The sequence below is a fragment of the Vigna umbellata genome, chromosome 5, assembly GCF_029865625.1.
Source record: "Vigna umbellata cultivar VRB3 chromosome 5, Vumbellata_1.0, whole genome shotgun sequence".
Classification (NCBI taxonomy): Eukaryota; Viridiplantae; Streptophyta; class Magnoliopsida; order Fabales; family Fabaceae; genus Vigna; species Vigna umbellata.
This window is the reverse complement of record NC_142169.1, coordinates 32,457,495-32,479,105: the sequence shown is the minus strand read 5'-3', so window position 1 is coordinate 32,479,105 and position 21,611 is coordinate 32,457,495. Positions and strand designations below refer to the sequence as shown.

At 31.1% G+C, this 21,611-nt stretch overlaps 2 protein-coding genes and 1 non-coding gene across 6 annotated transcripts; 2 read left to right on the top strand and 1 right to left on the bottom strand.

The window, feature by feature from the left end:
- Nucleotides 1–415: 415 nt before the first annotated feature.
- Nucleotides 416–488, top strand: TRNAF-GAA (transfer RNA phenylalanine (anticodon GAA)). Its single transcript has one exon. It is a non-coding gene; the product is annotated as a tRNA-Phe (tRNA).
- Nucleotides 489–1,696: 1,208 nt separating this feature from the next.
- On the bottom strand, nucleotides 1,697–6,440 carry LOC124824966 (putative receptor-like protein kinase At5g18500). 4 transcript variants are annotated; one of them, XM_088091460.1, is made up of 9 exons: nucleotides 5,817–6,440; nucleotides 4,966–5,659; nucleotides 4,752–4,859; nucleotides 4,060–4,182; nucleotides 3,820–3,990; nucleotides 3,583–3,712; nucleotides 2,566–2,778; nucleotides 2,047–2,192; nucleotides 1,697–1,924 (listed from the first exon to the last, which is right to left on the bottom strand). In XM_088091460.1, the coding sequence occupies exons 2-8, from the start codon at nucleotides 5,637–5,639 to the stop codon at nucleotides 2,076–2,078; spliced, it is 1,536 nt and encodes a 511-aa protein (XP_087947586.1). In that variant the 5' UTR covers nucleotides 5,640–5,659; nucleotides 5,817–6,440; the 3' UTR covers nucleotides 1,697–1,924; nucleotides 2,047–2,075. The 4 variants fall into 4 exon arrangements, with proteins under 4 accessions (XP_087947586.1, XP_087947585.1, XP_047153446.1 ...); XM_088091459.1 differs by having other exon boundaries at nucleotides 1,697–2,192; nucleotides 5,768–6,439; XM_047297490.2 differs by having other exon boundaries at nucleotides 1,697–2,192; nucleotides 5,817–6,439.
- Nucleotides 6,441–13,476: 7,036 nt separating this feature from the next.
- Nucleotides 13,477–19,837, top strand: HASPIN (Protein kinase superfamily protein). Its single transcript, XM_047297487.2, has 14 exons — nucleotides 13,477–13,821; nucleotides 13,907–13,996; nucleotides 14,074–14,164; nucleotides 14,393–14,967; nucleotides 15,890–16,013; nucleotides 16,182–16,291; nucleotides 16,716–16,827; nucleotides 17,196–17,288; nucleotides 17,377–17,438; nucleotides 17,519–17,649; nucleotides 17,733–17,803; nucleotides 17,882–17,934; nucleotides 19,010–19,076; nucleotides 19,410–19,837. Exons 1-14 carry the CDS (start codon nucleotides 13,628–13,630, stop codon nucleotides 19,539–19,541), a joined length of 1,905 nt encoding a protein of 634 aa, XP_047153443.2. The 5' UTR covers nucleotides 13,477–13,627; the 3' UTR covers nucleotides 19,542–19,837.
- The last annotated feature ends 1,774 nt before the right edge of the window (nucleotides 19,838–21,611 follow it).

Below are 21,611 nucleotides of genomic sequence, written 5' to 3'. Positions count from 1 at the left end.
AAAAGTTAAGATGTAAATATGAATTATATAATAACTGTGTAAATAAAATATATACATATGCATAAATATTGTTTGGATCTGATTGATGTTCGAAATTAAATTAGAATTCAATTTAATCCAATAGAAAAATAATCCATTTAGATCGAATTTTATTGGATACTGTAAGTTTATAAAGTCCTAAGTATTTTTATATTTAATAATATCAGTTGTACTTTTTTGTCTTTTTCCTCAAAATCACGTATAATTCTTAATCAGAATTAGAGAAATTTGAATCAGAATTTGATCTATTTCAATAAAATATTCATTAAAAAGATTATAAATAAAAATACAAATAAAATACATTAATTACGTATTATGTTTTCTTTATCCTCATTAGATAGTTTTAAAATGTAAAATAAAATTAATATCTCAGGTTGCGGGGATAGCTCAGTTGGGAGAGCGTCAGACTGAAGATCTGAAGGTCGCGTGTTCGATCCACGCTCACCGCATTTTTCTCTCTTTTTTCTTAATTCCGATTGATTGTATTATTTTTCCTTTTAAACGTTACATTACAACACATTTTATATAATTTATTAAATAATAAAAGAATTCCTTGGATATAAACACTTTATTTGGCTTTGTTCGGCCAAATAAATTATATTTAAATAATTGTTTAAGCATCAAATTGTGGGAATAAAATAGCACACGGTATGTCGCATTTTTTATTTTATTTCTAAATTTGGATCAATAATATTTCTTTTTTTCCTTTTGGCAATATCTTGATGCCTACTAATTTTGACAATATTTTTTTTTATATCTCTTGTTTTTTTTTTGGGCAAGGGTAAAATGCTTTTTATTTCTTGAATGTGAAGAATACAGCTTTATGCTTTTAAGATATAACGACAGGGTTTCTTTACTCTTTCTAGAATCAACATTTCTGAGTATTGTTCTTATTCGAGTGGAACTTTACCTTTTCCTGTTTCTGTGGACTAAATAAAAATATCGAATAAAAAGTATTAGCATCCAATATCTTTGAAATTTAGAGTTATTTAAATAATTTTTATAACTGTTAATTATATAAAGAACATTTATTCTCTTAAGTGTAATACTCACTAAAATGTACTATTAAGTTGTTGATCTCAAAGATATTTTCACATCTTTGATCAAGGTCGTGTGAATCTTGTGGATGAAAGTGTGATTGGAGAAAAACACAATTTCTTTTCCATCAATGTTATATTTAGCTAGAAATGACAACGGGTGAAGAGTAATTTTTTGTTAGTCATTTGATCTAGAAAAAATTGTCTCGTTACTTCTTGTATATCTCGTTGAAAAATACCCGAATATTATTTTTATACTAATATGAAACCATGAATATCCACAAATGAATTTTTATTTAAATATTTTCTGTAAATCCTAACAAAATTATTTTAAAATTTACTCTTAAATAAGTTTTTTGTTTATCTAAAAGTATGATTCAAATAACATTACATCATAAAATATTGATGCAGATAAAATAAAATTACCCCTTTTAAAAGAACTCTAATTTTATAAATTTAAATAAAAAAAGTAAACTTATAAAACCAAACTTTAAATAATTCTTCAATTGTAAATGTTTTTCTTACTATTAGTATTACTTTAACAATCTGATCTATAAATCACCAACCATATAAGAAAGACGTATACACAAATATATGTAAACATCCGTTACTCACACATATGCAAGAACATGAAGTTTTGTATCTGTTATAAATTTTAGCATAAATATTCACATACAACATATATTTTTTTATCCCTAAATCACACATTCTAGCAACGGACTATGGAATACAGTTTGCAGAAGAGAAAGAAAGATATAAAGTTCTGTACAGACCCCAACGTTATGGGTTATTATCTCAGAAATAGCATCCACACCTTATCCTACACACAAGCAAAGGGACTCCAAGAACTGATGAATGCATGGAAAAAGAAATATTAAAATGAAAATATGTTGAGCTGTACCATCCAAGAATCAGAAAAGCTATGGAAGAAAATAAAAAAGAAGCTACCACTTCCACTTTGTACACCCACCAAATTCTGAATAAGAAGAATCCATCTTGTCACCCTCTTCTTTCTTCTCTGGAATCCTGAATCTCACTCCTGTCTGTGTCAGAATATTCCTTCTGGGAATCCATTTCTCCACTCCCCCCTCGATTTCTTCTTCGGTGTCTTCGGTCCTGAACATTCACAAAACCATCTCAAATATCCAATATTTTTAAATGATGTGATTTATGCTTTCAAGTTTTTACTCTAAAAACAAGTTAATAGTAAAGTAAAACCCGGTATAAGTTTCTTCATCCAACATAAAGACTGCCCGTAGCTGCTTTTACTTATCAATTATAGAACTAGATTCAAATGTTCAAGGTGCAACATGTAAACATCCATCTAATGTGAATTAAAAAAATAATAAGTAAGTTTTTTGTTGAGTTTTACTATAGATAATCCCAGACTAAAGGGGAAAATGATCAATATTTAATGTATTCATGAAAGTAGAGTGGAGATAGGAGCAGAGTTTGTGGACTTAAATCATGGCAATGGGGAAAAACTAACCTCTCTTGGTAAAGGGTATTCCTCTGACTCCATCATGCGAACGACTTGGCCCATCTTGGGCCTTTTCTCAGAATCTGGATCTACACATCTTAAAGCTGTTAAGAGAGCCCGTTTTAAAGCTCTTGTGGATGGCTTCACCTCAATGTTGGGGTCCACCACTTCTTCTGATCTCCTATTACCAACCATCATCTTCAGCCAATCAACCAGGTTCACCTGAAAGCAATGCAGATAATTGGTACGGCCAAGTTAAAAGCACTTTATCAGAGCCTGTCATGTAGAAATAAGTTATAAACAACACAGAATTCTTGTTAATAATCGAGCAAAGGGTGCTGGATTGAGGAATATTTATAGTCATTCACCCAAACTAATCCTCACAGAAATAATGAAAGTAGAAAAATAGTGTTAATTTTTTTTATCCCAGAGAACAAGTAATGAACATGAAAAAAAAATATTTATCATGAATCAACTAAGGATTTATCCTAAAGTTGTAGTGAAAACAATGAACATGCAAAAAGAATAGTTACTACCATTGTTAAGAATATTAGTTAGTGCTATATGCTTCAAAACCGAAGATTAACTTTAATTCCTATCCTTGTTTTACTTTAACTGTCAAATATCTTTTAAGCATAATGTCCCGGTATAATCCCAAGCCACTGCTTCAAATCCTGCACACAGCTTCTCCACCTGAGCCAAAAGGTCACATGCATCTACCTTTCAACAAACTTCACTAGGTGTGGAGCCTTGTACACTGGGTCACTCTTTAATGTCCCAATTATTTGCTTCTTTCAATGTTGGAGAAAATAATTAGATTTTATAGCTATAACGTATGTTTAGATTAGCCTCATATACACAAGACATCCATACAGATACTTTGCTGCAGCAATTTAGCTGAATGATCCTAACTCACTGCAGGATTTGAACCAGTACACAGGATATTTGGCGAAATGCTGAAAAAACAAGTGCGCACGCATACTGAAAACTAGATTTTGCCCAAGAAAAACAACAAGTTTTACTCACTTCATTTGCTGGTCGACCATAGTCAACTGGGTCTCTTCCAGTAATTCCTTCCAATAGCAAAACACCAAAGCTATAAACATCACTCTTCTCGTTTAGGAGACCAGTATTTGCATATTCAGGAGCCACGTATCTGTGAAATATTTATAGCAATAAAGAAATAAGCATGGTTTTTTATTTTCTCACCAAAATAACAATACTGAGAATGGGAAAGCTTCAGCAAAGCACAAAATCACTGACCCAAAAGTTCCCATAACTCTTGTGGTGACATAACTCTTCCCAGCACCCAATAACTTGGCCAGGCCAAAATCAGAAACCTTGGCATTGAAATCATCATCAATTAATATGTTGCTTGACTTGATATCACGGTGTACCACCTTTGGCTCAATTGCTTCATGCAAATATGCTAGCCTGTTATAAGTAAATTGCTTTATATGAGGACTAAGAAAAGATAGAAGTAAAATAGATGCAGACGCTCACGCTTTGGCTGTGCCCAGCAGAATCTTGATACGTGCTTCCCAGGTAAGGTATCCATGGTGGCGCATTCCTCCATGAAGCCATTGCTCTAAGTTTCCATTATTGACATACTCATAAACCAACATCCTGTGAATGTATCATAACAGGACAAATATGTTTCAGTGAACACAAATCACCCAGTAGCAGATTAATAAACACGCACAATTCATATTATTCCGGAAGAAAAAAAACTGTTTAATTTAGCTAAGCCGGTTATAATGTTATATGCTAGGTTGTCAAACTCAAAAAAGTTCACATAAAATTGAAGAGTTTCCATAAACTTGTAAGACTTTACTCAATATTAAAAACCCAGTAATGACATATATGCATAATATAACACTAAGCACAGCAATATTTCCACATTTTAATTTGATAATATAGAAAAGTAGCAAACCACCATAAGAAAGTGCGATGATACATCAGCACTATTAAGAACAAACTACATAACTGACCTAATCATATATAAACACATCTAAAGTGAAAACAATTAAAAGAGGAGTTGATTTCTTCAAACAATTTGAGCCTTAGAGCTAACTCGTTTTGGTTACTTATAATTGTACAAGTGTAAGAGTGTAAGAGTTAACTTGAGAAATTGACAAGGTTATATGAAATCATTTATATTGAGATGATAATACTGCAATTGATAATTGTGATACCTGTGGGTTCCCTCAACGCAGAACCCCAAAAGGCGAACCAGGTTTTTGTGTCGGACATGGCCAATAGCTTCAACTTCCACTCTAAATTCTTTCTCTGCTTGACCACTGCTAAACCAAAAACCTTAGAGTTGAATTTCAGCCGAACAGAGAAGGAACAAAAGCAAAGCAAGTAAGGTATCTACAATGGACAATTGGACATTGTACTGGAACTCACATGTTATTGAGTATCTTTTTAACTGCCACTGGAGTTCCATTGACCAACTGACCCTTATAAACCACTCCATACCCTCCTTCTCCCAGGACATTTTCTTTGGAAAAACGGTTAGTGGCAAGTTCAAGATCCCTCAAGGTAAACCAGTGACCCCAACCCAAGTGAGAAAATTCTGGAAGGCCAGATAGAGGTGAGGGAGCTGTTATAGGGTGTGAAGAAGATTGCTTGTACACAGTAAACGTGCCAGAGCTACCTTCTTCTCCGGACTGTGAGTGTGAACCGCTTCCATCTTTCTCTATGTAACGAAATGAATCTGAGTGAGTGTTGCTGTTCCCATTCTTCATCTTCCCCACACCTAAATGAACCATGACATTGTCTGATTCCTTGCCACTGGACTTGTCCCGAATTGTAAGAAGTATTCCATCGCGAGGAGCAAATGAATTAGTTGGCACTTGTTCAACCCGCACTTCTTTGATTTCCTTTGACACGGTTGGTATTTGACTAAGGGGAATCCTGTCTTTCTCTTTTCTAGATTTCTTCCTTGACGAAAGGCAAAGTGAGACCACAGAAAGAATGACTATTATTGACAAACCAACTACAATTCCAATTATTTCCCAAACTTTGAGACCGAAAATTGGAGTTTTCTTGGATAATTCAGCATTAAGACCAGACCCCATTTTTCAGAAAGCCTCAATACCTGCAATATGCAACACAAAGACATTATCAATATCAATCAATCAGCACAACAGAACACGTTCATAAAAAAAAAAAAAATTGGAAGGAAAAGGAACCAAGAAACACAGACATGAGATTGGAAATAACTCGAATTAAAGAGATAATAATCACACTCTGACCAGTACTCATTCAGAAGAACAAGTGAGAAGCCTGAAATCCCAGATCTTTGAAATAGCCCCTTCACAAACTAAGAGGCTGAAACAATGGAAGAAACTCAAAAGGGCAGATCTTTGAGACCTCCGAATGTTGGGGTGTGAGCAAAAGCAAGTTTGCCTATATAAGCGAGAATCCTATTCCCATATATATGCGGAAAATGTTAGAGTGAATCTAAGTTGGAGTGGAGCTATCTGAAGAACAGAGAGAAAGGTGGTCGGGTAAGAGGGAGATGAAGGGGAATGTGAGTGATGATAAAGAGGAAGGGGTGGAGTTATCAGTGGTAGGTGATGAGTTTTGGAATAGATGCCTTCCAACGCATGCATATAAACAAACATCCATTTTCTTTTTCTAACATCAAAACTCTCTTATGTAATGCAAGTACGGCACCACAAAAACACTGCTATGCTTCTCCCTCTTTCCATTTCATGAACATCACTCTCTATATGCCTAACTATTTTCATTTCAATCCTTCTTCTTTCATTCCATTTCGTGCTCAGCCATGCTGTGAATTTACCATCCATCAACACCTGTATCTCTCAATCTTTATCTTTTCTTTTCCTATTTTCCTCTTACCCCCTCCTCCATTAATGCCACATTCATGTTTTTTTATCCATATTCTAACAAATATTCAAATTTTAGTTTATGTGGAATCAAATCCCTTTAACTAAACCTACCCAAGATCATATTTTTAATCCATGTTTGAGGAAACCAATACAGAGCCCACCATTTTGCTATTATAAATTTAAGTTACCATTCTCTGTGAGTAAGATATGTTTTACATTCACCATTTAGTTTATCCTTTTGCTTCTCTTAAGAGAAAACTCAGACACCATATTGTATTAAATGCATTGTACATTATTACGACAGAAGAAAGTTATTAATTACCTGTTAGTATTTTTGTTTAGAGAACTAACTACTTATCAGTGCTGGAGTCCATTCCTAATTGCTAAAACTCATGAACGATTTTTATAATAAAATATACGAATGCCTTTTCACTGATTACAATAAGATGAGTATTTATTAACACCTTTAAATGATATTTAACAGTCAGACTGTGGGAAAACAACGAATAAAAAAGAAAGAAAGAAAACAATAATCAAATCAATTAATGAAATTTAACATGGCTATATTAAACGCTAAACATACATACTAGTATTTTTATTTTTTATTTTTTACTTTTATGTGACCAGAATAGTTTTCTCTCAAAGTTGGAGAACACTATACTATCAATTGCAACAAAAAGTTTAATTGAATTACCAGATTTATCGTCATCCATTAACGAATTACCATGTTGGTATAAAAATCAATATTATATATATAAACAGGTGTAAAATTTAATGATAAAAACAATATTTTAATTAAGTCTTATGTGCGTAAGTTTAAAAGTTAATTAAAGTCTCTAAATATTTGAAGTTATTTTTCTGAGATAAATTAAATATTGACATGCATTATATATTCACCATCGCCGTTGTAAACTTTAATAAACATAATATTTATCATATACTGTAAATGATTTACATTAATTAACGATTGAATATAATTATAGCTACATTACTTTATGTAAGAAGATAGCTATTTTTTCGTGAAGATTCTAAGATATACAGTTTCAAAAGTAGTCATAAAAAAGATAATATATTCCCTCACTTCATGATTTTAATAACATTAAATGTTAATTTAATATAATTATAAATTAAATTAATATTGTGAAATAAATGCATGTCTCTATTATGAAGCAATCACTAAATGAATGCACGCCAGTTATCGATGATTGATGATGTTTGTGAACCACAAGATGGACTTACAAAGGAAACACCCAAATTCTCATGTTTTTAAACATAAATTCAATAGTTGATTCTACTCGTAAACATCTTCCTTCTGAATTTAAATTAAAGAGGAAATAAATTGAAAAAAATAATAATTTTTAATTAGTAGTTACTGTTTTGTTATTTTATCAAACATTTTTTTTAATTATTTTGTTTGCTTTATCCCAACGTATGTCAAAGCCGCTCAACATACCGTTAAACTCAGGCCACGATTTTCATTGGGTTTATTTTATTTATTTATAAACACGTTACCATGATTAGCAGATGAAAGAGAAGAGAAGAAACATTATTTGGATTAGGTTTATTATAGGTACTGGAAATTAGAAGATTGTAAATTCTTTCACCATGCTAATGATACGGTCAAATGACCTAAACATCTTAGTCATGCCACCAAACTTAACTTTTTCAGCCACCACCGTAATACATTGTTTAACATTATAAAAAATATTGTTCTAAGAACACATGAAGTGTGAGTAGGATCACATGAACAATTTTTTATCAACAGTTCTTTCTATTCAAGAGAACTATTTAAGTGAATACAGTGTTAAGAAATAATTGAATATAATTATTATAATATCATAAACTCCTACAACTTACTTGTATCATATTTATGACAAGGTAACTTTTTCACCATGATTACACATTATAGAAACTTTTTAACTTTTTTTCTCTGATTGTACATTAGATAGTAAAATGTCACAAAGGTCCTATCCATTACAATTTAATATAAATAGATGATTTTGTTTAGCTAGTTTTTGTTAAATTATTAGGCTAAATATGTTTGTAATTTTTAAATCTTAATACAAAATTGACTTTTTTTAATTTTAAATATTTATACAATTTTTATTTTTATATTTTACTAATTAATGATATAATTTTCTTAATTCAGTAACATTAATTTTTTTACATATTTCGTACGGTCAATTGAGTTAAAAAATGTTAAGCGAGCTCAGATATTAAGTTAAAATATGATTTTACGCATAAAAAGCTTAAAAACCCTTAATGATTATATCCATTAATTCTTAATATTTGATTATATCAAAGTTTGGAATACTGATGAATTTTATTTTCGTATTAAAATTTATGTATTAAAATATATTTAAATTTTAATTATTTAATACATATATATCTATATATTTTCTAAAGTTATATTTAATACATGTATTTTATAATTGTGTTGTTTATGAGAGTTAATTATTTACAAATATGAAAAATTTAAATAAGTTCTATTTATTGTTACAAAATTGGGCAGAAATAGAATGGTGCAAAACATATTAGCGATGATTTTCGAGTCGTTGTCGTGAAGAAAACAAAACAAAAAAAAAAAGTCAATTTAATAAAAGGAATTTTCACATTTAACCTTACCTTTTTCATTTATTGTGCATTTTCATGTGTTTTCAACTATGAATGTTTGATATGTGTGACTGACTCTCATGTTATGACATAATTAATGGTGCATGTAGACTATGGATCTTTTTCATATATACATTTTTTTAATCAAATATACACCATGAAATAATAAGAATTGAATTAAATAATATACTATCATTCATCTAAATTATTATTAAACATGAGGATAAAACGGTAATAGTAAAAATTTATTAATTAAAAATCATTTTACTATCACATCAATTAAATCATTCATAAATTTATGTTTCACATTTTATTTACTTTTTCTTAATTCAAACAATCTTTCTTTACGCTTTCTTTTCCCTTTTTTCATAATTTTTCACTCAGTTAAATTCAATATTTGATCCAAAACAAACATCTTTCTATCATTTTTTTTTCTCTCATTTCAATTTTTTTATACACCATCAAATTCACTTATTGATTTAAACAAGTGGAAACATGAAATCTACTAACTTAAGTTTACTTAAATCATCCATCTCAATACTCTTTTACCTAACCTAAAAAAGAGAAAATAATTATATGATTTATCTTATAAAATTACTTCAAATAAAAAATACAATAAAATGGTGCAAACCATATGGATTTTCAGTCTAAATTCCATTAGAATTTATTTTTAGTTAATAAAATGTATACATTTAATAAATTAAACCAGTAATGATAGTTAACATATTTTAAAAAAATTAAAGTTCTGATGGAAATTTTATGTTGATTTTTATTGGATTTAAATCCTCATCCAATATGCCAATTTGAAGGTAGGTTAGTAGTGTAGTTTATCCGACCTATCCTTACGGAAATATAAATTATCTTCTTATCATGATACAACTTCTACTGATTATAACATTACAAACTAGTTAATATAAAAAACGTTGCTTTACTCTAAAGTTTGAATTATAATTTTATATTATTTTTATTGTTTAAATTGGATTTTGTTAAAGTTAAATAATAATAAAATATAAACAAATTATTCATAGACATAATGCCTGAATTTGTTCTACATAAATCATATATCAAATTTTTTTTATTGATATTAAATTTTACACATATGTGAAAACAATTTTCATTACATCAATTTTATGAAAATAACTATTTTAATTAAAAACTATTAAATAATATAATAGTCAATAAAAGTTATATATTGTAATTTGATTACTCATGTAGTGTGTATGTTAGGATGGGTGTTGATAAAGATTTCGATAAATAATTTTAACAAAAAATAAATAAAATATATTTCTTCATAATCTAAAATTATGTTGTCCATGTGATTTAAAAAACCATATTTAGAGATAATTTAACTTTAGAGTTCGAGAGACCAAAGTGAGAAAGTACAGCAATGATACCAAAACAACAGGAATTGTGAACAAACTTAAGCAAACCAGCTATGAAACAAAACATGATAGAAGTGAAGGTTCCTAGGAACAAAACTGTGTCATTAACTAATTTCATGAGTTTAGTCAGGGAGACAACTTTTAGGTATCACCAACATTGTATTTCTAAAACTAAAATATTTCATTGTAAAATTTTCTAAGATCTGGGTTTTTCAATATCTATACATCAATAAACAAGCAAATTCTAATTAATAAAAAAATTAAATTTTCTATTTAAATCATTTATATCATATTTAATAGTTTAACATCACTTAAAAATTAAAATCTAACATAATTTAAATATTTTATTTTATCTTTCTATATATTTTTAAAATAAAACTGTGATAAACAGGACTTGAAAATAAATAATATTTTAAATATACAATAATTAATCTTAACGATATCATAAAAAGACTTGAAACCGAAATATAAATAAAATATGTTTTTTCTCTTTAAAAAATATATCGTTTTCATATATTATTTTATTACTTAATTTTGAGAAGACAAATAATATTCAAAGAGAAAAACAATAGATTATAAAGTTCGATCAAATGGTCTGTCATTAATTGCTTTAACCTAACTTATCAAATAATTCAAAAATATTCTTTCACTACTTTTCATCTTTTGGTTTGTGGACCAATTCTAACAAACAATACCACACAAAATTCCAAACGTGAAGTAATAAACACTATAATTTAAGATTAGGATGTGTGAGTGCCCAATCTGTTCCAAGTAAATTGATACAATACAAAAGAAGGATAAAAAGAAAAAAAGGTATAGTTTTGAATTAAAATAAAAGAACCTGTCTTTTATGTTTGACTCAATGACTTTAAAATAATGTTTAATCATTGAGTTATTATAATTTGGATTTATGCTTCACTTCAACTTTACAAATTTTACTCGTAATTTGAAAATCAATGATAGTTATAATGAATGCGAGATCTTAGTTTTCTAATAGCACACAAACAATTTTATTTATTTATTTTTTAATCTCGTAAGTACGTGATAACTAATTTGTCACAGTTAGAAGATATTAGAAGTCACACAATTTAAAATGACTTTCCATAAAAAAAAAAAAATAACTCCTCTCACTTGAAATATGAGTCTGGAACATGGCAAAATAATTGATCTTATAATAATCTATAATATATTCTAACATCATGGCTTAAAATACAATTAAATCCTTTAAAATTAGTCTAGAATATGTGATTGTTTGAAAATACACGAAGGTGAAAATAACTATAATTAATACTCAATCTTATATTTACAGAGAGGAATTATGATTTACTGTGTCTTCTTTGTCATAAGTTTTTTTTTAAAGATTAAATATAAATGAAAAATACTTGACTTTCTCGATATATATAGTATTGTAAATATTAGAAATATTTTAGTTCAGAAAAAAATATTGATATAATTTGATACATTTTTGAAATAGATTAGTTTTCACGCGAAAGTTCAGGGGGAAAAAAAATAATGATAGCAAAACCATATGATGAAGAAAGGAAGGAAAGTAGGTTGGGTGGTGTAGATAGTACTTTGAATTGAAAAAGAAACCCTAACAAATTTGATTTGAAATTTATGAACGCTGAATCCGAAGCAAATTGCGCATTGAATTAGTCTTGGCGAAAATCATACCTTGTGGTGGTTATGAGCAAAACACTAGCAACTGATTTAGATTGCGATAACACATTTTTCTTTGGTATACAAACAAACATCTCAAACTGCATAATTGTGGTTATGTTGTTTGTGCTTGGTCGCTTCAGTGATTAAATGACATTAATGATGAATCAAAATGGTCTTGGGTGGTCTCAATTGCTCCACTTAGGAAGGTACCAAGAATTTTGACATGTGTTGTCGAATTATTTAATGTTTGTTAAGCAGACAAAGCATGTCATTGTACACACGAATGCTGAAACATAAGCCTCTCCAGATAACAGCATTATTATGGCATTAGTGCTACTTTATTTAAAGTAGCTGCAATATATATGGTAGGTGATGGTATCTGATTAATTGAGACAGTGAAATTATGCATGTTTGTCTTCATTCGTGATGCAACACGCATTTCTCACAACTTTCTGAAACGCAATTTATTGACGGTGGGCGTGAGAGTGACACAGATGTTAGCATCCTTGTTGCCTTCGTATGCATTATTGATTCAATACTACCATAATCACTAAAACAACACATTAACAACTGTTTTTGCTTCATTTTTTCTTTAATTGCTCAACTTCACATAATTTATATATAAAAAAAAGTGTTTACATATACAGCTAAATTTTAGAATTAAATATATTTTTAATTTTTAATAAAAATTAAAATTAGTTTTTTAATTTTATTATAAATATGTAAATTTTATTATTTCAACCAAATTTTGTTAAACATTTTAAATATATTTTATATTAACATTTAAGTATAAGTTTGACAATTTTTTTAAATATTAATTAAAAAATAAAAATCTTCAAACAAATTTAATAAGATTTAGTTAAAAAAATTAAATTCATACAATTTTAATGATAAAAAATTATATTAGTAATAATTTTTAAAGAAAGATTAATTCTAATTTCACATAAAATTAAGGATCCAAACATATTTAATATTAATTTTTAACTTTAAGTATATAAATCAGAGATGAAATTTGCTTTAGGATTTGACACCAAACTTACAATTTAACAAATAAGTGTGTGATTGGAATATACGTGACTCCATGACTTTGTTGATATATAATAGGTTTTTTGGAATTTCAGATCTGAAAACATAAACTATTTTATTTAAAAATATATAACATTAATATAAATATTAAATTTTAATTTATTAAAATAACATAACATGATAAACAAATGGCATATTATCACCCAACCAGTAAATTATAAGTTTTTTGGTTCACAGTTACAAGAAAAGAAAGCCTCAAACAACAGCAAAGTCGTAGGCATTTATATTGGGCTGGATCAACTAAGGGCCCAATTTCTCCATAGAATTAAGAGTTGAATTACTTTTATTGTTTTCGTGTTATTTTTGTCTACAGTACCAGAAGAAGCATAAAAGAGAAATCAATGCTTGAAAGTTCCCGCCAGGCATAATTTTAAACTGTGAAGCATTGATGGGATGGGAGTTGAATCAAATTGATGAGTGAAGGAATGAAGTGAAGCCAAAGTAGAAGCAGAACAGAAGTACAGAAGCATGAGCACCAATTCCAAAGCAATTAAGGGCTCGGGTTTTCCTCTTCCTCGCTGCCCCTCCTCGATTTCAAATGCATCATCTTCTTCACTTGATCTCTGGTCCCAAATCATCGCCGCCGATTCCCCCCAACCCCAACGAATCGACGTCATTTACCGGAGAAGACACCCTCGCAACCCTCACAATCCTACCAACTCGTACCTCCCTTTTCTTCATTCCGTCAGTATGTTCTTTTTCATTTTCATTTTTTAATTTTTTTTCCTTTTCGGTTCATTTTTTCAGAAACCCTTCCGATCCTCCCCTACCGCGTCCTACTCGGCCGAGTTTGGATCCCAACAAGCGAGTCAGTTGGAATCGTTCGCTTTCCACCAGGTCTGTATTCTCTTCATTAGTTGCTCTCCAATAATCGATCGCTGTTTCGTCTGATTTTCCACTAACGTTTTTGACAGAGGGAGGACTAGTATTGCTGTTGGTGCTTGTATGGTTTACCAGCCTCAGTTGAAGAAGGACAAAAGGAAAGGAAAGCCTGCACTTCCCAAAGTATGTCTTTGTCATTGACTATGTTACTCCATGTCTTGTATTCTGCACATTCTGGAAGATATCAAAATCAATAGCTGGGAGTTAGGTTTGAATTTCTGTTGTGAGAGTTGTCCACATTTAATGCTTTGCAATCCCTCGAACAGGATTACCTTCGAAGGAGAATAATATCTGTGAGGTTTTAGGATATTTTAGTTGTTTGTTTGTTATCTGTGTGTTTGGTATGTATAGGGGAAGCTTGTGCAACCTCCGAACGTTGAGAAGGAGAGGTTATACTTTGAAGAGGTTGATGCTTTTGAGTTGTTGGAGGAAAGCCCCTCACCCAAGAAAAGCACATGGATCACAGGTGATATGACACAAGAGGGACCATTGCCAACTATATGCTCCAGATTAGAAAAATGGTTACACTCCAGAAGGTTGAACTCCTCCTACGGTCCCTCGACCACACTGTCCAAAATACTAGATACTTCATCCACGCGTTTGGAAGGTATTCAAGATATTGATTTTAGTACCTCTGAATTGAGAATATTGGAAACAAATGAGAAAAACAATTCACTACTGCAAACCAGTAAAACCGGAGATAGGAAAACTTCTGTTGGAAGTGACATTCATATGCGCCAAACAAATGAAAAAATGCTGTTTGCTCATAGTGGTGAAGGATGTGAAGATATTAATGCTGCCGTTAAGAAACTTTCTCTGGCATCAACGTCATCTTCGGTTGACAATGACCACATTAGTCCATTTTCCGCTTTATTAGCAACCTGTGGACAGTCTACACCTTCACTGTTACAGGATATCTTTTCTAGGTATTTGATGGTTTCTTATTTTCTTCTAACATGCTATTTTTGTGTATGTTTGATTCACAAAGGTCGGCATAAGTGTGTGCTCTTGAATTTTGAAAGCATTTTAATTTCTACCTGCATCCAAATATTAATTTGTTGTTTGTAGCGCAGTGTTTCTGCTTCTCATGCCACTTACTTATTTGGTTGCTTTTTTGTAAAGTCTTTGTTTTTGGCTTTTGGTATAGGTATTGTTATTTTTAGCTGCGTGCCAATTTTGTCTGCACTTAGTATTGGATTGTGATGTTAACTGGTTATTCTCCCCTTTATGCATATTACGGTGTCGTAATCTCACGTTAGCTGTTAAACCGGAAATAGATGATGTTTTTTCTTCAAGATCACAGGGAACTTACGTTATAAATCTGAATTTGTATATGTTCTCCTGATAGTAAATTTATTGGGCTTGGGAGGATCTAAGGTTCATGGAGCGAGGTTGAAAACTAAGGGGACATTTATCTGCGTTTTTATTTTTATTTTCTGTTTTCACTTTTTGATTACAAAATGTCACATAGTTTTGGATTTGTTTCCTATTTCTAAAGACTCTGTATTGGAAATAGATAAAACAAAAAAGTTGTTTCAGTGTTTTCTGTGCAATTATTTAAGAACAATGTGATATTTTTTGTAACAAAAAAATGAATTAGGGCTTAGGGTTTAGGAGATCAAAATGTCTTTGCTAATATTTTTGGGGCATAATTGGCCCTCTGCATACAAACCCATGGAAGTCAAGTAAGCTTGCATCGAGTCTATACAAGAACTAGTTCTGTAGTTTTTAATTAAAAAATGTCTTTGCTATAGTACAGCCATGACCTTTTGACCAGGATTCCATGGGATTTTTGAATTATGGTTCAGTGTCCTCATGTTCACAAGAATGCAATTTTCTTTTTTCCAGTGTCTCAAAAACTATTGTGAAAGTTGGTGAAGGAACATTTGGAGAAGCCTTCAAGGTTAATAACTATGTCTGTAAAATTGTTCCGTTTGACGGGGACTTCAGAGTGAATGGTGAAATACAAAAGGTAACAGTCGCATATAATTGTATGATATATTTAGATACTATTACTTTTGTTCCAAATAGTTATTTTTCAAATGTAATGGTAACTAAGTTTTCCCTGCTACGATCTGAATATATTTGATGAACATGTTGATAATTAACTTCTTAAATTTGTTGGCTCTATGTACTACAGAGATCTGAAGAATTACTAGAGGAGGTGCTTCTCTGCAAAACTCTCAATTTATTGAGAGGAAAAGAAGGAGCTTCTGATAATTTGTGCAACGCATTTATCGATTGCATAGAGTAAGTATATGACTCAAATAATTTTAAGGCGCTGGAAAAAAAAATTTGCCAGAGAAGAAAATTTGTATTGCCTATTCTTCCACCAAGTTTAAGGTTTTAACTTGCGGTTGAGGTTTCTTTTCGTAAGTTGATGTTGTGGGAAATTACATACAGATAGTCGTGGATAACCTAAAAGTCTTGACATGTAGCTTATATTATGGTCGCATACTCTTTTTAAAACCTCAGTTCTTGCAATACTTTTTGAGTTTACCTCAGGTTTTGTACTTCTTACCATTGTGGCACGGTAGAAAGTAGAAACACTAATTATTAGTAGGGTCATTGCCATCGACAATGGATTGAAGTGACTCTTTTCGAATTTAAATTTCTACTTTTTGCAGCTAAGTACTAGCATCTCATATATGTATGGCCCTATCTTCTGTGATAGATTTAGAGTATGTCAGGGACCTTATGACGCGGAACTAATTCGAGCATGGGAAGATTGGGATCTAAAGCATGGTTCAGAGAATGATCATCCAAAAGAGTTTCCAGAGAAACAGGTCTCCTCTTTAACTTTATCAGTGATCAGTGATGAACGTACGTGTATTTCTTATTTCTAATTTGAGTTAAATATCACAACGATACTTCCAATGATATATTACTGTGAACATAACATGGTGATGAACTTATGAAGCGACTATAATCTTTAGTGAATCAAACCCAGCTAATTTTGTTATAACTCTAATAATTTTTTTTATTAAAAGCTCATATTGGCGAGAACATACAAGTGATGAACGAAGACACATTCTTTGGTTACTACTTAATACACTATATTTACTCATCAAATGAGCAATCCATACTTCCATAAAAATCAAGCTTGGCTATATCTCCCCAACAAGTATTAGATACTAATATTAACTACATTTAGTGTTACGTGGTGTTCGTACAAGAACATGGTGGCAAGGATCTTGAAGGTTTTGCCCTCCTGAATTTTGACGAGGCAAGGGCATTACTGGCTCAGGTATGTTATACGTGTTATGATTTTACCCTCTGCATGCTTGAAGCTTGACGAAGTATTGATTTTTAGGTTAATTTCTGTCAAAATGCAGGTTACGGCTGGGCTTGCTGTGGCTGAGTCTGCGTTTGAATTTGAACACAGAGATCTTCACTGGTGGGTTATCATGCAGTGGCATAAACTATGCTGTCATAGTATTTTCACGATTTCTAATTTATGAATATTCAATTGCGCAGGGGAAATATACTTGTGGGCCGAAGTGACTCCGAAGAGTTGCAGTTCACTCTCGATGGCAGGAAGATGTTAGTCAAAACGTATGGTTTAATAATATCTATTATTGACTTCACTCTATCAAGAATAAACACAGGTGAGCACTCGAAACTTTGGGTTATTATAGATATCGGGTTTTACATTTGTCATTAGTTATGATTAGACGTCTTGTTCGTACAGGTGATAGAATACTGTATTTAGATCTTTCCTCTGATCCTGACCTATTTAAAGGACCGAAAGGGGATAAACAGGTAAGGACTGCTTATTTAAAATGGTAAGTTCTGTTTGTTACATCTGATTAAACTAATGATTCTAAATAACATACACAGTCAGAAACATATAGGAAGATGAAGGAGGTGACTGAAGATTGGTGGGAAGGAAGGTACGATTCTCATAACTCTTTTTATCTACCGTGACAACTTTTTTTTGAAAATAGTTCAGACATGATTCATTATTAAGTTAGTGTATCTTCTTACACGGATTCAAATATTTTCGATCGTTAGATTATGGAAAATCCAGCCTCTAGTTTTAGGCACGACTCCCTCGTTCGTCCCTTTTTATTGATTTATTAAGGCCAATTTTCACCAAACTTGGATAATGAACAATGAGAACTTGAATACTTGATTACGAGTGTCATATGGTGTTTAATATTATTTTTAGTGACGTATGTGACCAGTGAAAGGGATTCAGATCACTTGTTCCGCCACTCCCTTGTCTCTCTAATTAAGAAGCGATGCCTCAAATTCTTATAAAAATAGCAATATTTAGGATACTCTGTTTTGGAATGTCGTGTTTTTTTCCTAGAGAAACAGGAAAAAGGATAGGCAAGGTGACAGATGATTTGATTCCTTGGTCAACTAGACCCATACTAAATCAAAGGAGAAAGGAGACGGAGTATATACTTCCCATATAGCAATCATTGAAGGATGAGCTAAAACTGATCTAGTGGGTTCTTGCTTACATGAAACTGCATGACTTCTTCATTTGTACGAGGCTCTACGACTTGTTATATCCGTAATTTTAAATCTTTTTTCCTATATCCATAATATCCAAAGCTTTTTTTTGCCTAAAAACGTAAAAGAAAAAACCTAAAAAGAGTGATTATATGTAAAATATCTCTTTCTTGTACTCAGGGAAAAGTTATTCAAAATTTCAAACGCGATTCATATCCCTCTTATGTCTTTCTTGTAGCCCGTAAATCCCTCCTGTGACATTTAGGGTATACAACAAAAATACTTAATTATGATTCCACATGTCCACGCCAATAGGATAATTTGATCTGTTGTAAGATTTGTCTGTGGTACACTCTTGACAATAGTCCTGGTATACTAATTCCAATATTCTGTTGTTATTTGTTTGTTGGTACACTCTTGACAATAGTCCTGGTATTGTAGTTCTAATATTGTGTTATTTTGTTTTCTTGACTCTAAAATCTTGTTGCCTTTTCAAATTTACAGTTGTCCTAAAACAAACGTTTTATGGTTGATCTATTTGGTAGACATACTCCTCACGAAGAAATCATTTGTAAGTCTTCTCTCTAGTTTTACCAATTTTGCGTATTTATATTATTTATAAAAGAAATCTTGAATATTTTAAACTTAGTTTTGGATTCACTTTACAAATTGTGCTCTGTAAACTCTACTTTCATATCACTGCATTACTCGATTTCTGGATAGTTTGTTATAATTGTTAAGAAAGTCAATCCTTTTCTTCTCCCTTTCTGAATGTGCTATTCGCATTTGGCTGTGCTACTTTGGTTACTCGGAGTTTAGCGGCACTTATTAATAGTCAGAAACTCTGGTCTTAAATGAATTGATCAATGTTGACCCTGAATATAATGAACTACTGTCATTGCAGGAACGTACCTCGAAGCACGAGAGAGATCTACGCTCCTTTAAGAAACGCCTTGACAAGTATGAATCGTCAAAGGAAGCAATTCTTGATTCCTTCTTCACTGATTTGTTCATTGAGTCTGACGCAAAGGTTTAACAATCTATAGCTCCTTTTCCCTATCTAACATGTCATTTTGTCAAAAACTTTATCCACCTTTTTTGCATCATTGGAAGCAGCTCACTCCATTGTTCAGCGTAATCCGTAAAAGGTGAATTATGTTTTGCTAAGTTAAAGTATTGATGTATAGGCCGAAATCTGATAACAGCATATATGGCTTGAAAACTTCAACAGCAATTTAGGTTAACCGAGAATTTTCTTCTGTAAATATTTCGCAATGATACTAGTACTCTGGTATATTTTTCCGAGTTAATGTTATCACATTTTAATTTTAACGTTTACAATTGACAATATTTTTTCCCCCCAAACTACCAAGCACATGTTAGGATTACAGGGGACAAGGCAAAATTTAGGATTTCAGCGAAATTTAGGTTAATTAAGAAAAAATAACTAAAAAATCTAACCGTTGCAAGGAATAAAACTTTAGAATAAAACGTGTTTTAAGTCTTCATGTCGAATCATAATGAAGGTTAAGGACTCAATCTATCATATAATCATATAAACTATACGAAAAAAAAAGATAACATCACCACTTTTTAAAGTGTAAAGGCTAAAATTAATTTTGATTAAATCATTTGGAAAATCTAATACACATGTTTTATAGGTCCACTGTGTGTAATTGCAGTTTCAATCCTAATTAGGTACGATGCATCTTAATATAGTAATCCTTCAAATTAAGTTTTATGAAGCTCTTATCAACTGTTCATATTCTTTGTTCACGCTTTGACTCCTTAGTCATTCTGTTCTGAATTTTTTTTCTAAAGGTTTTGAGCAGTAAAGATTAATAATAGGGTTCCTTCACATGCAATAACAACATTCAATACGTTTGTTTAAAATTAAAAAAGTTGTTTAGGAAGATTCTGAATACTCATAATAGACTCACGAGCCTTATAAGAATTCATATGATCAAGGAACTTAGAACCTATGTGTCCAAAGTCGTATAATATATGTTCGAACTCACATCATTGTTAATATCCCGTAAAATCCGCAATTTCTGAATAGCGTACAAATTCAACAATTCTTTTTCAATTGCATTAACCCCCAATCTTTGCTCTTTGTTTCATGCCTGTGAGATGAAGCTACTAGCAGAGTGAAAAAACAAAACCCACACCTCTTTTTATGAAACTAAATTTTTTTCCCTGTTTTTTAAGGAAGACACAAAAACAACTTTATAAGCCCATAATCCTTGTAGACTGTTTGTCATGTTGCCCCTCTTCTTCCTACTTTGTGGTTTTGAGCTTCAGAATGGACCCTTTTGACACACTCTTTCTAAGCTTTCGGCCAGAAACCTAGTCAGACACTTGCCCTTGTTAAGTGATAGCAGGCAAAATAGATTATTCCAAATGGCTTGTCCCCACTCATTTTACTTGCTATAGATTGTATCTTAGGGCATTGCCTTTCTTAATTCTCTGCCCAAACTACATATGGCTAACACAACCAATAATCGAAGTACAACCTTTCACTCTTTTTTTCGTAACAACTTTTTAGTCTACTCTTCCTTATTAAATTATTTTCATTTTCAACCATGGCTTTTACACCCAACAAAAACATATCCATCACTTTTTATGCCTTTATTAAGTGTCAATTTATTACTATTGGTAGTGGTTTTTGCTGAGCTGAGATACTATGTCTTTTCTTATATAAATCTTTACCACCATCCACTCAGCTTTATAGATCCTTAGTAGACACTCCAAACCAACGTCGTCGGTGCACATGTTTTCATCCCCAATCTCGTAATATTTGCCATTTTATTATTTTTTTTAATTTGTTATCTTATTTTAAATAAATTACAACAACGAAAATTACCTTACAAAATTAAGAGCTCATTAGAAGTCTAATTGTTATGAAGTAAAGAAACTTGGGACAAAAAAATTATTTTATTATGAAAACTGATATAATTAATTGTTAAAATTATACCTCTTATCTAAAATAACAAAAAAGACAAGACAGACTGAATAACCTTTTAAAATAAAATAATTTATTTATTATATTTGACTGCATATTAAAGATTAGCAACATCAGCTACTTTATTCAACAACTACCGCTATG

Coding starts and splice junctions, on each gene's coding strand:
- HASPIN (XM_047297487.2), top strand. CDS start 13,628: ATGAGCACCAATTCCAAAGCAATTAAGGGCTCGGGTTTTCCTCTTCCT. Junction 14,165..14,392: donor GAAAGCCTGCACTTCCCAAA/GTATGTCTTTGT, acceptor TGGTATGTATAG/GGGAAGCTTGTGCAACCTCC. Junction 17,439..17,518: donor GAACACAGAGATCTTCACTG/GTGGGTTATCAT, acceptor TCAATTGCGCAG/GGGAAATATACTTGTGGGCC.
- LOC124824966 (XM_088091460.1), bottom strand. CDS start 5,639: ATGGGGTCTGGTCTTAATGCTGAATTATCCAAGAAAACTCCAATTTTC. Junction 4,183..4,751: donor TGCGTTGAGGGAACCCACAG/GTATCACAATTA, acceptor ATACATTCACAG/GATGTTGGTTTATGAGTATG. Junction 3,713..3,819: donor AGAGTTATGGGAACTTTTGG/GTCAGTGATTTT, acceptor AATATTTCACAG/ATACGTGGCTCCTGAATATG.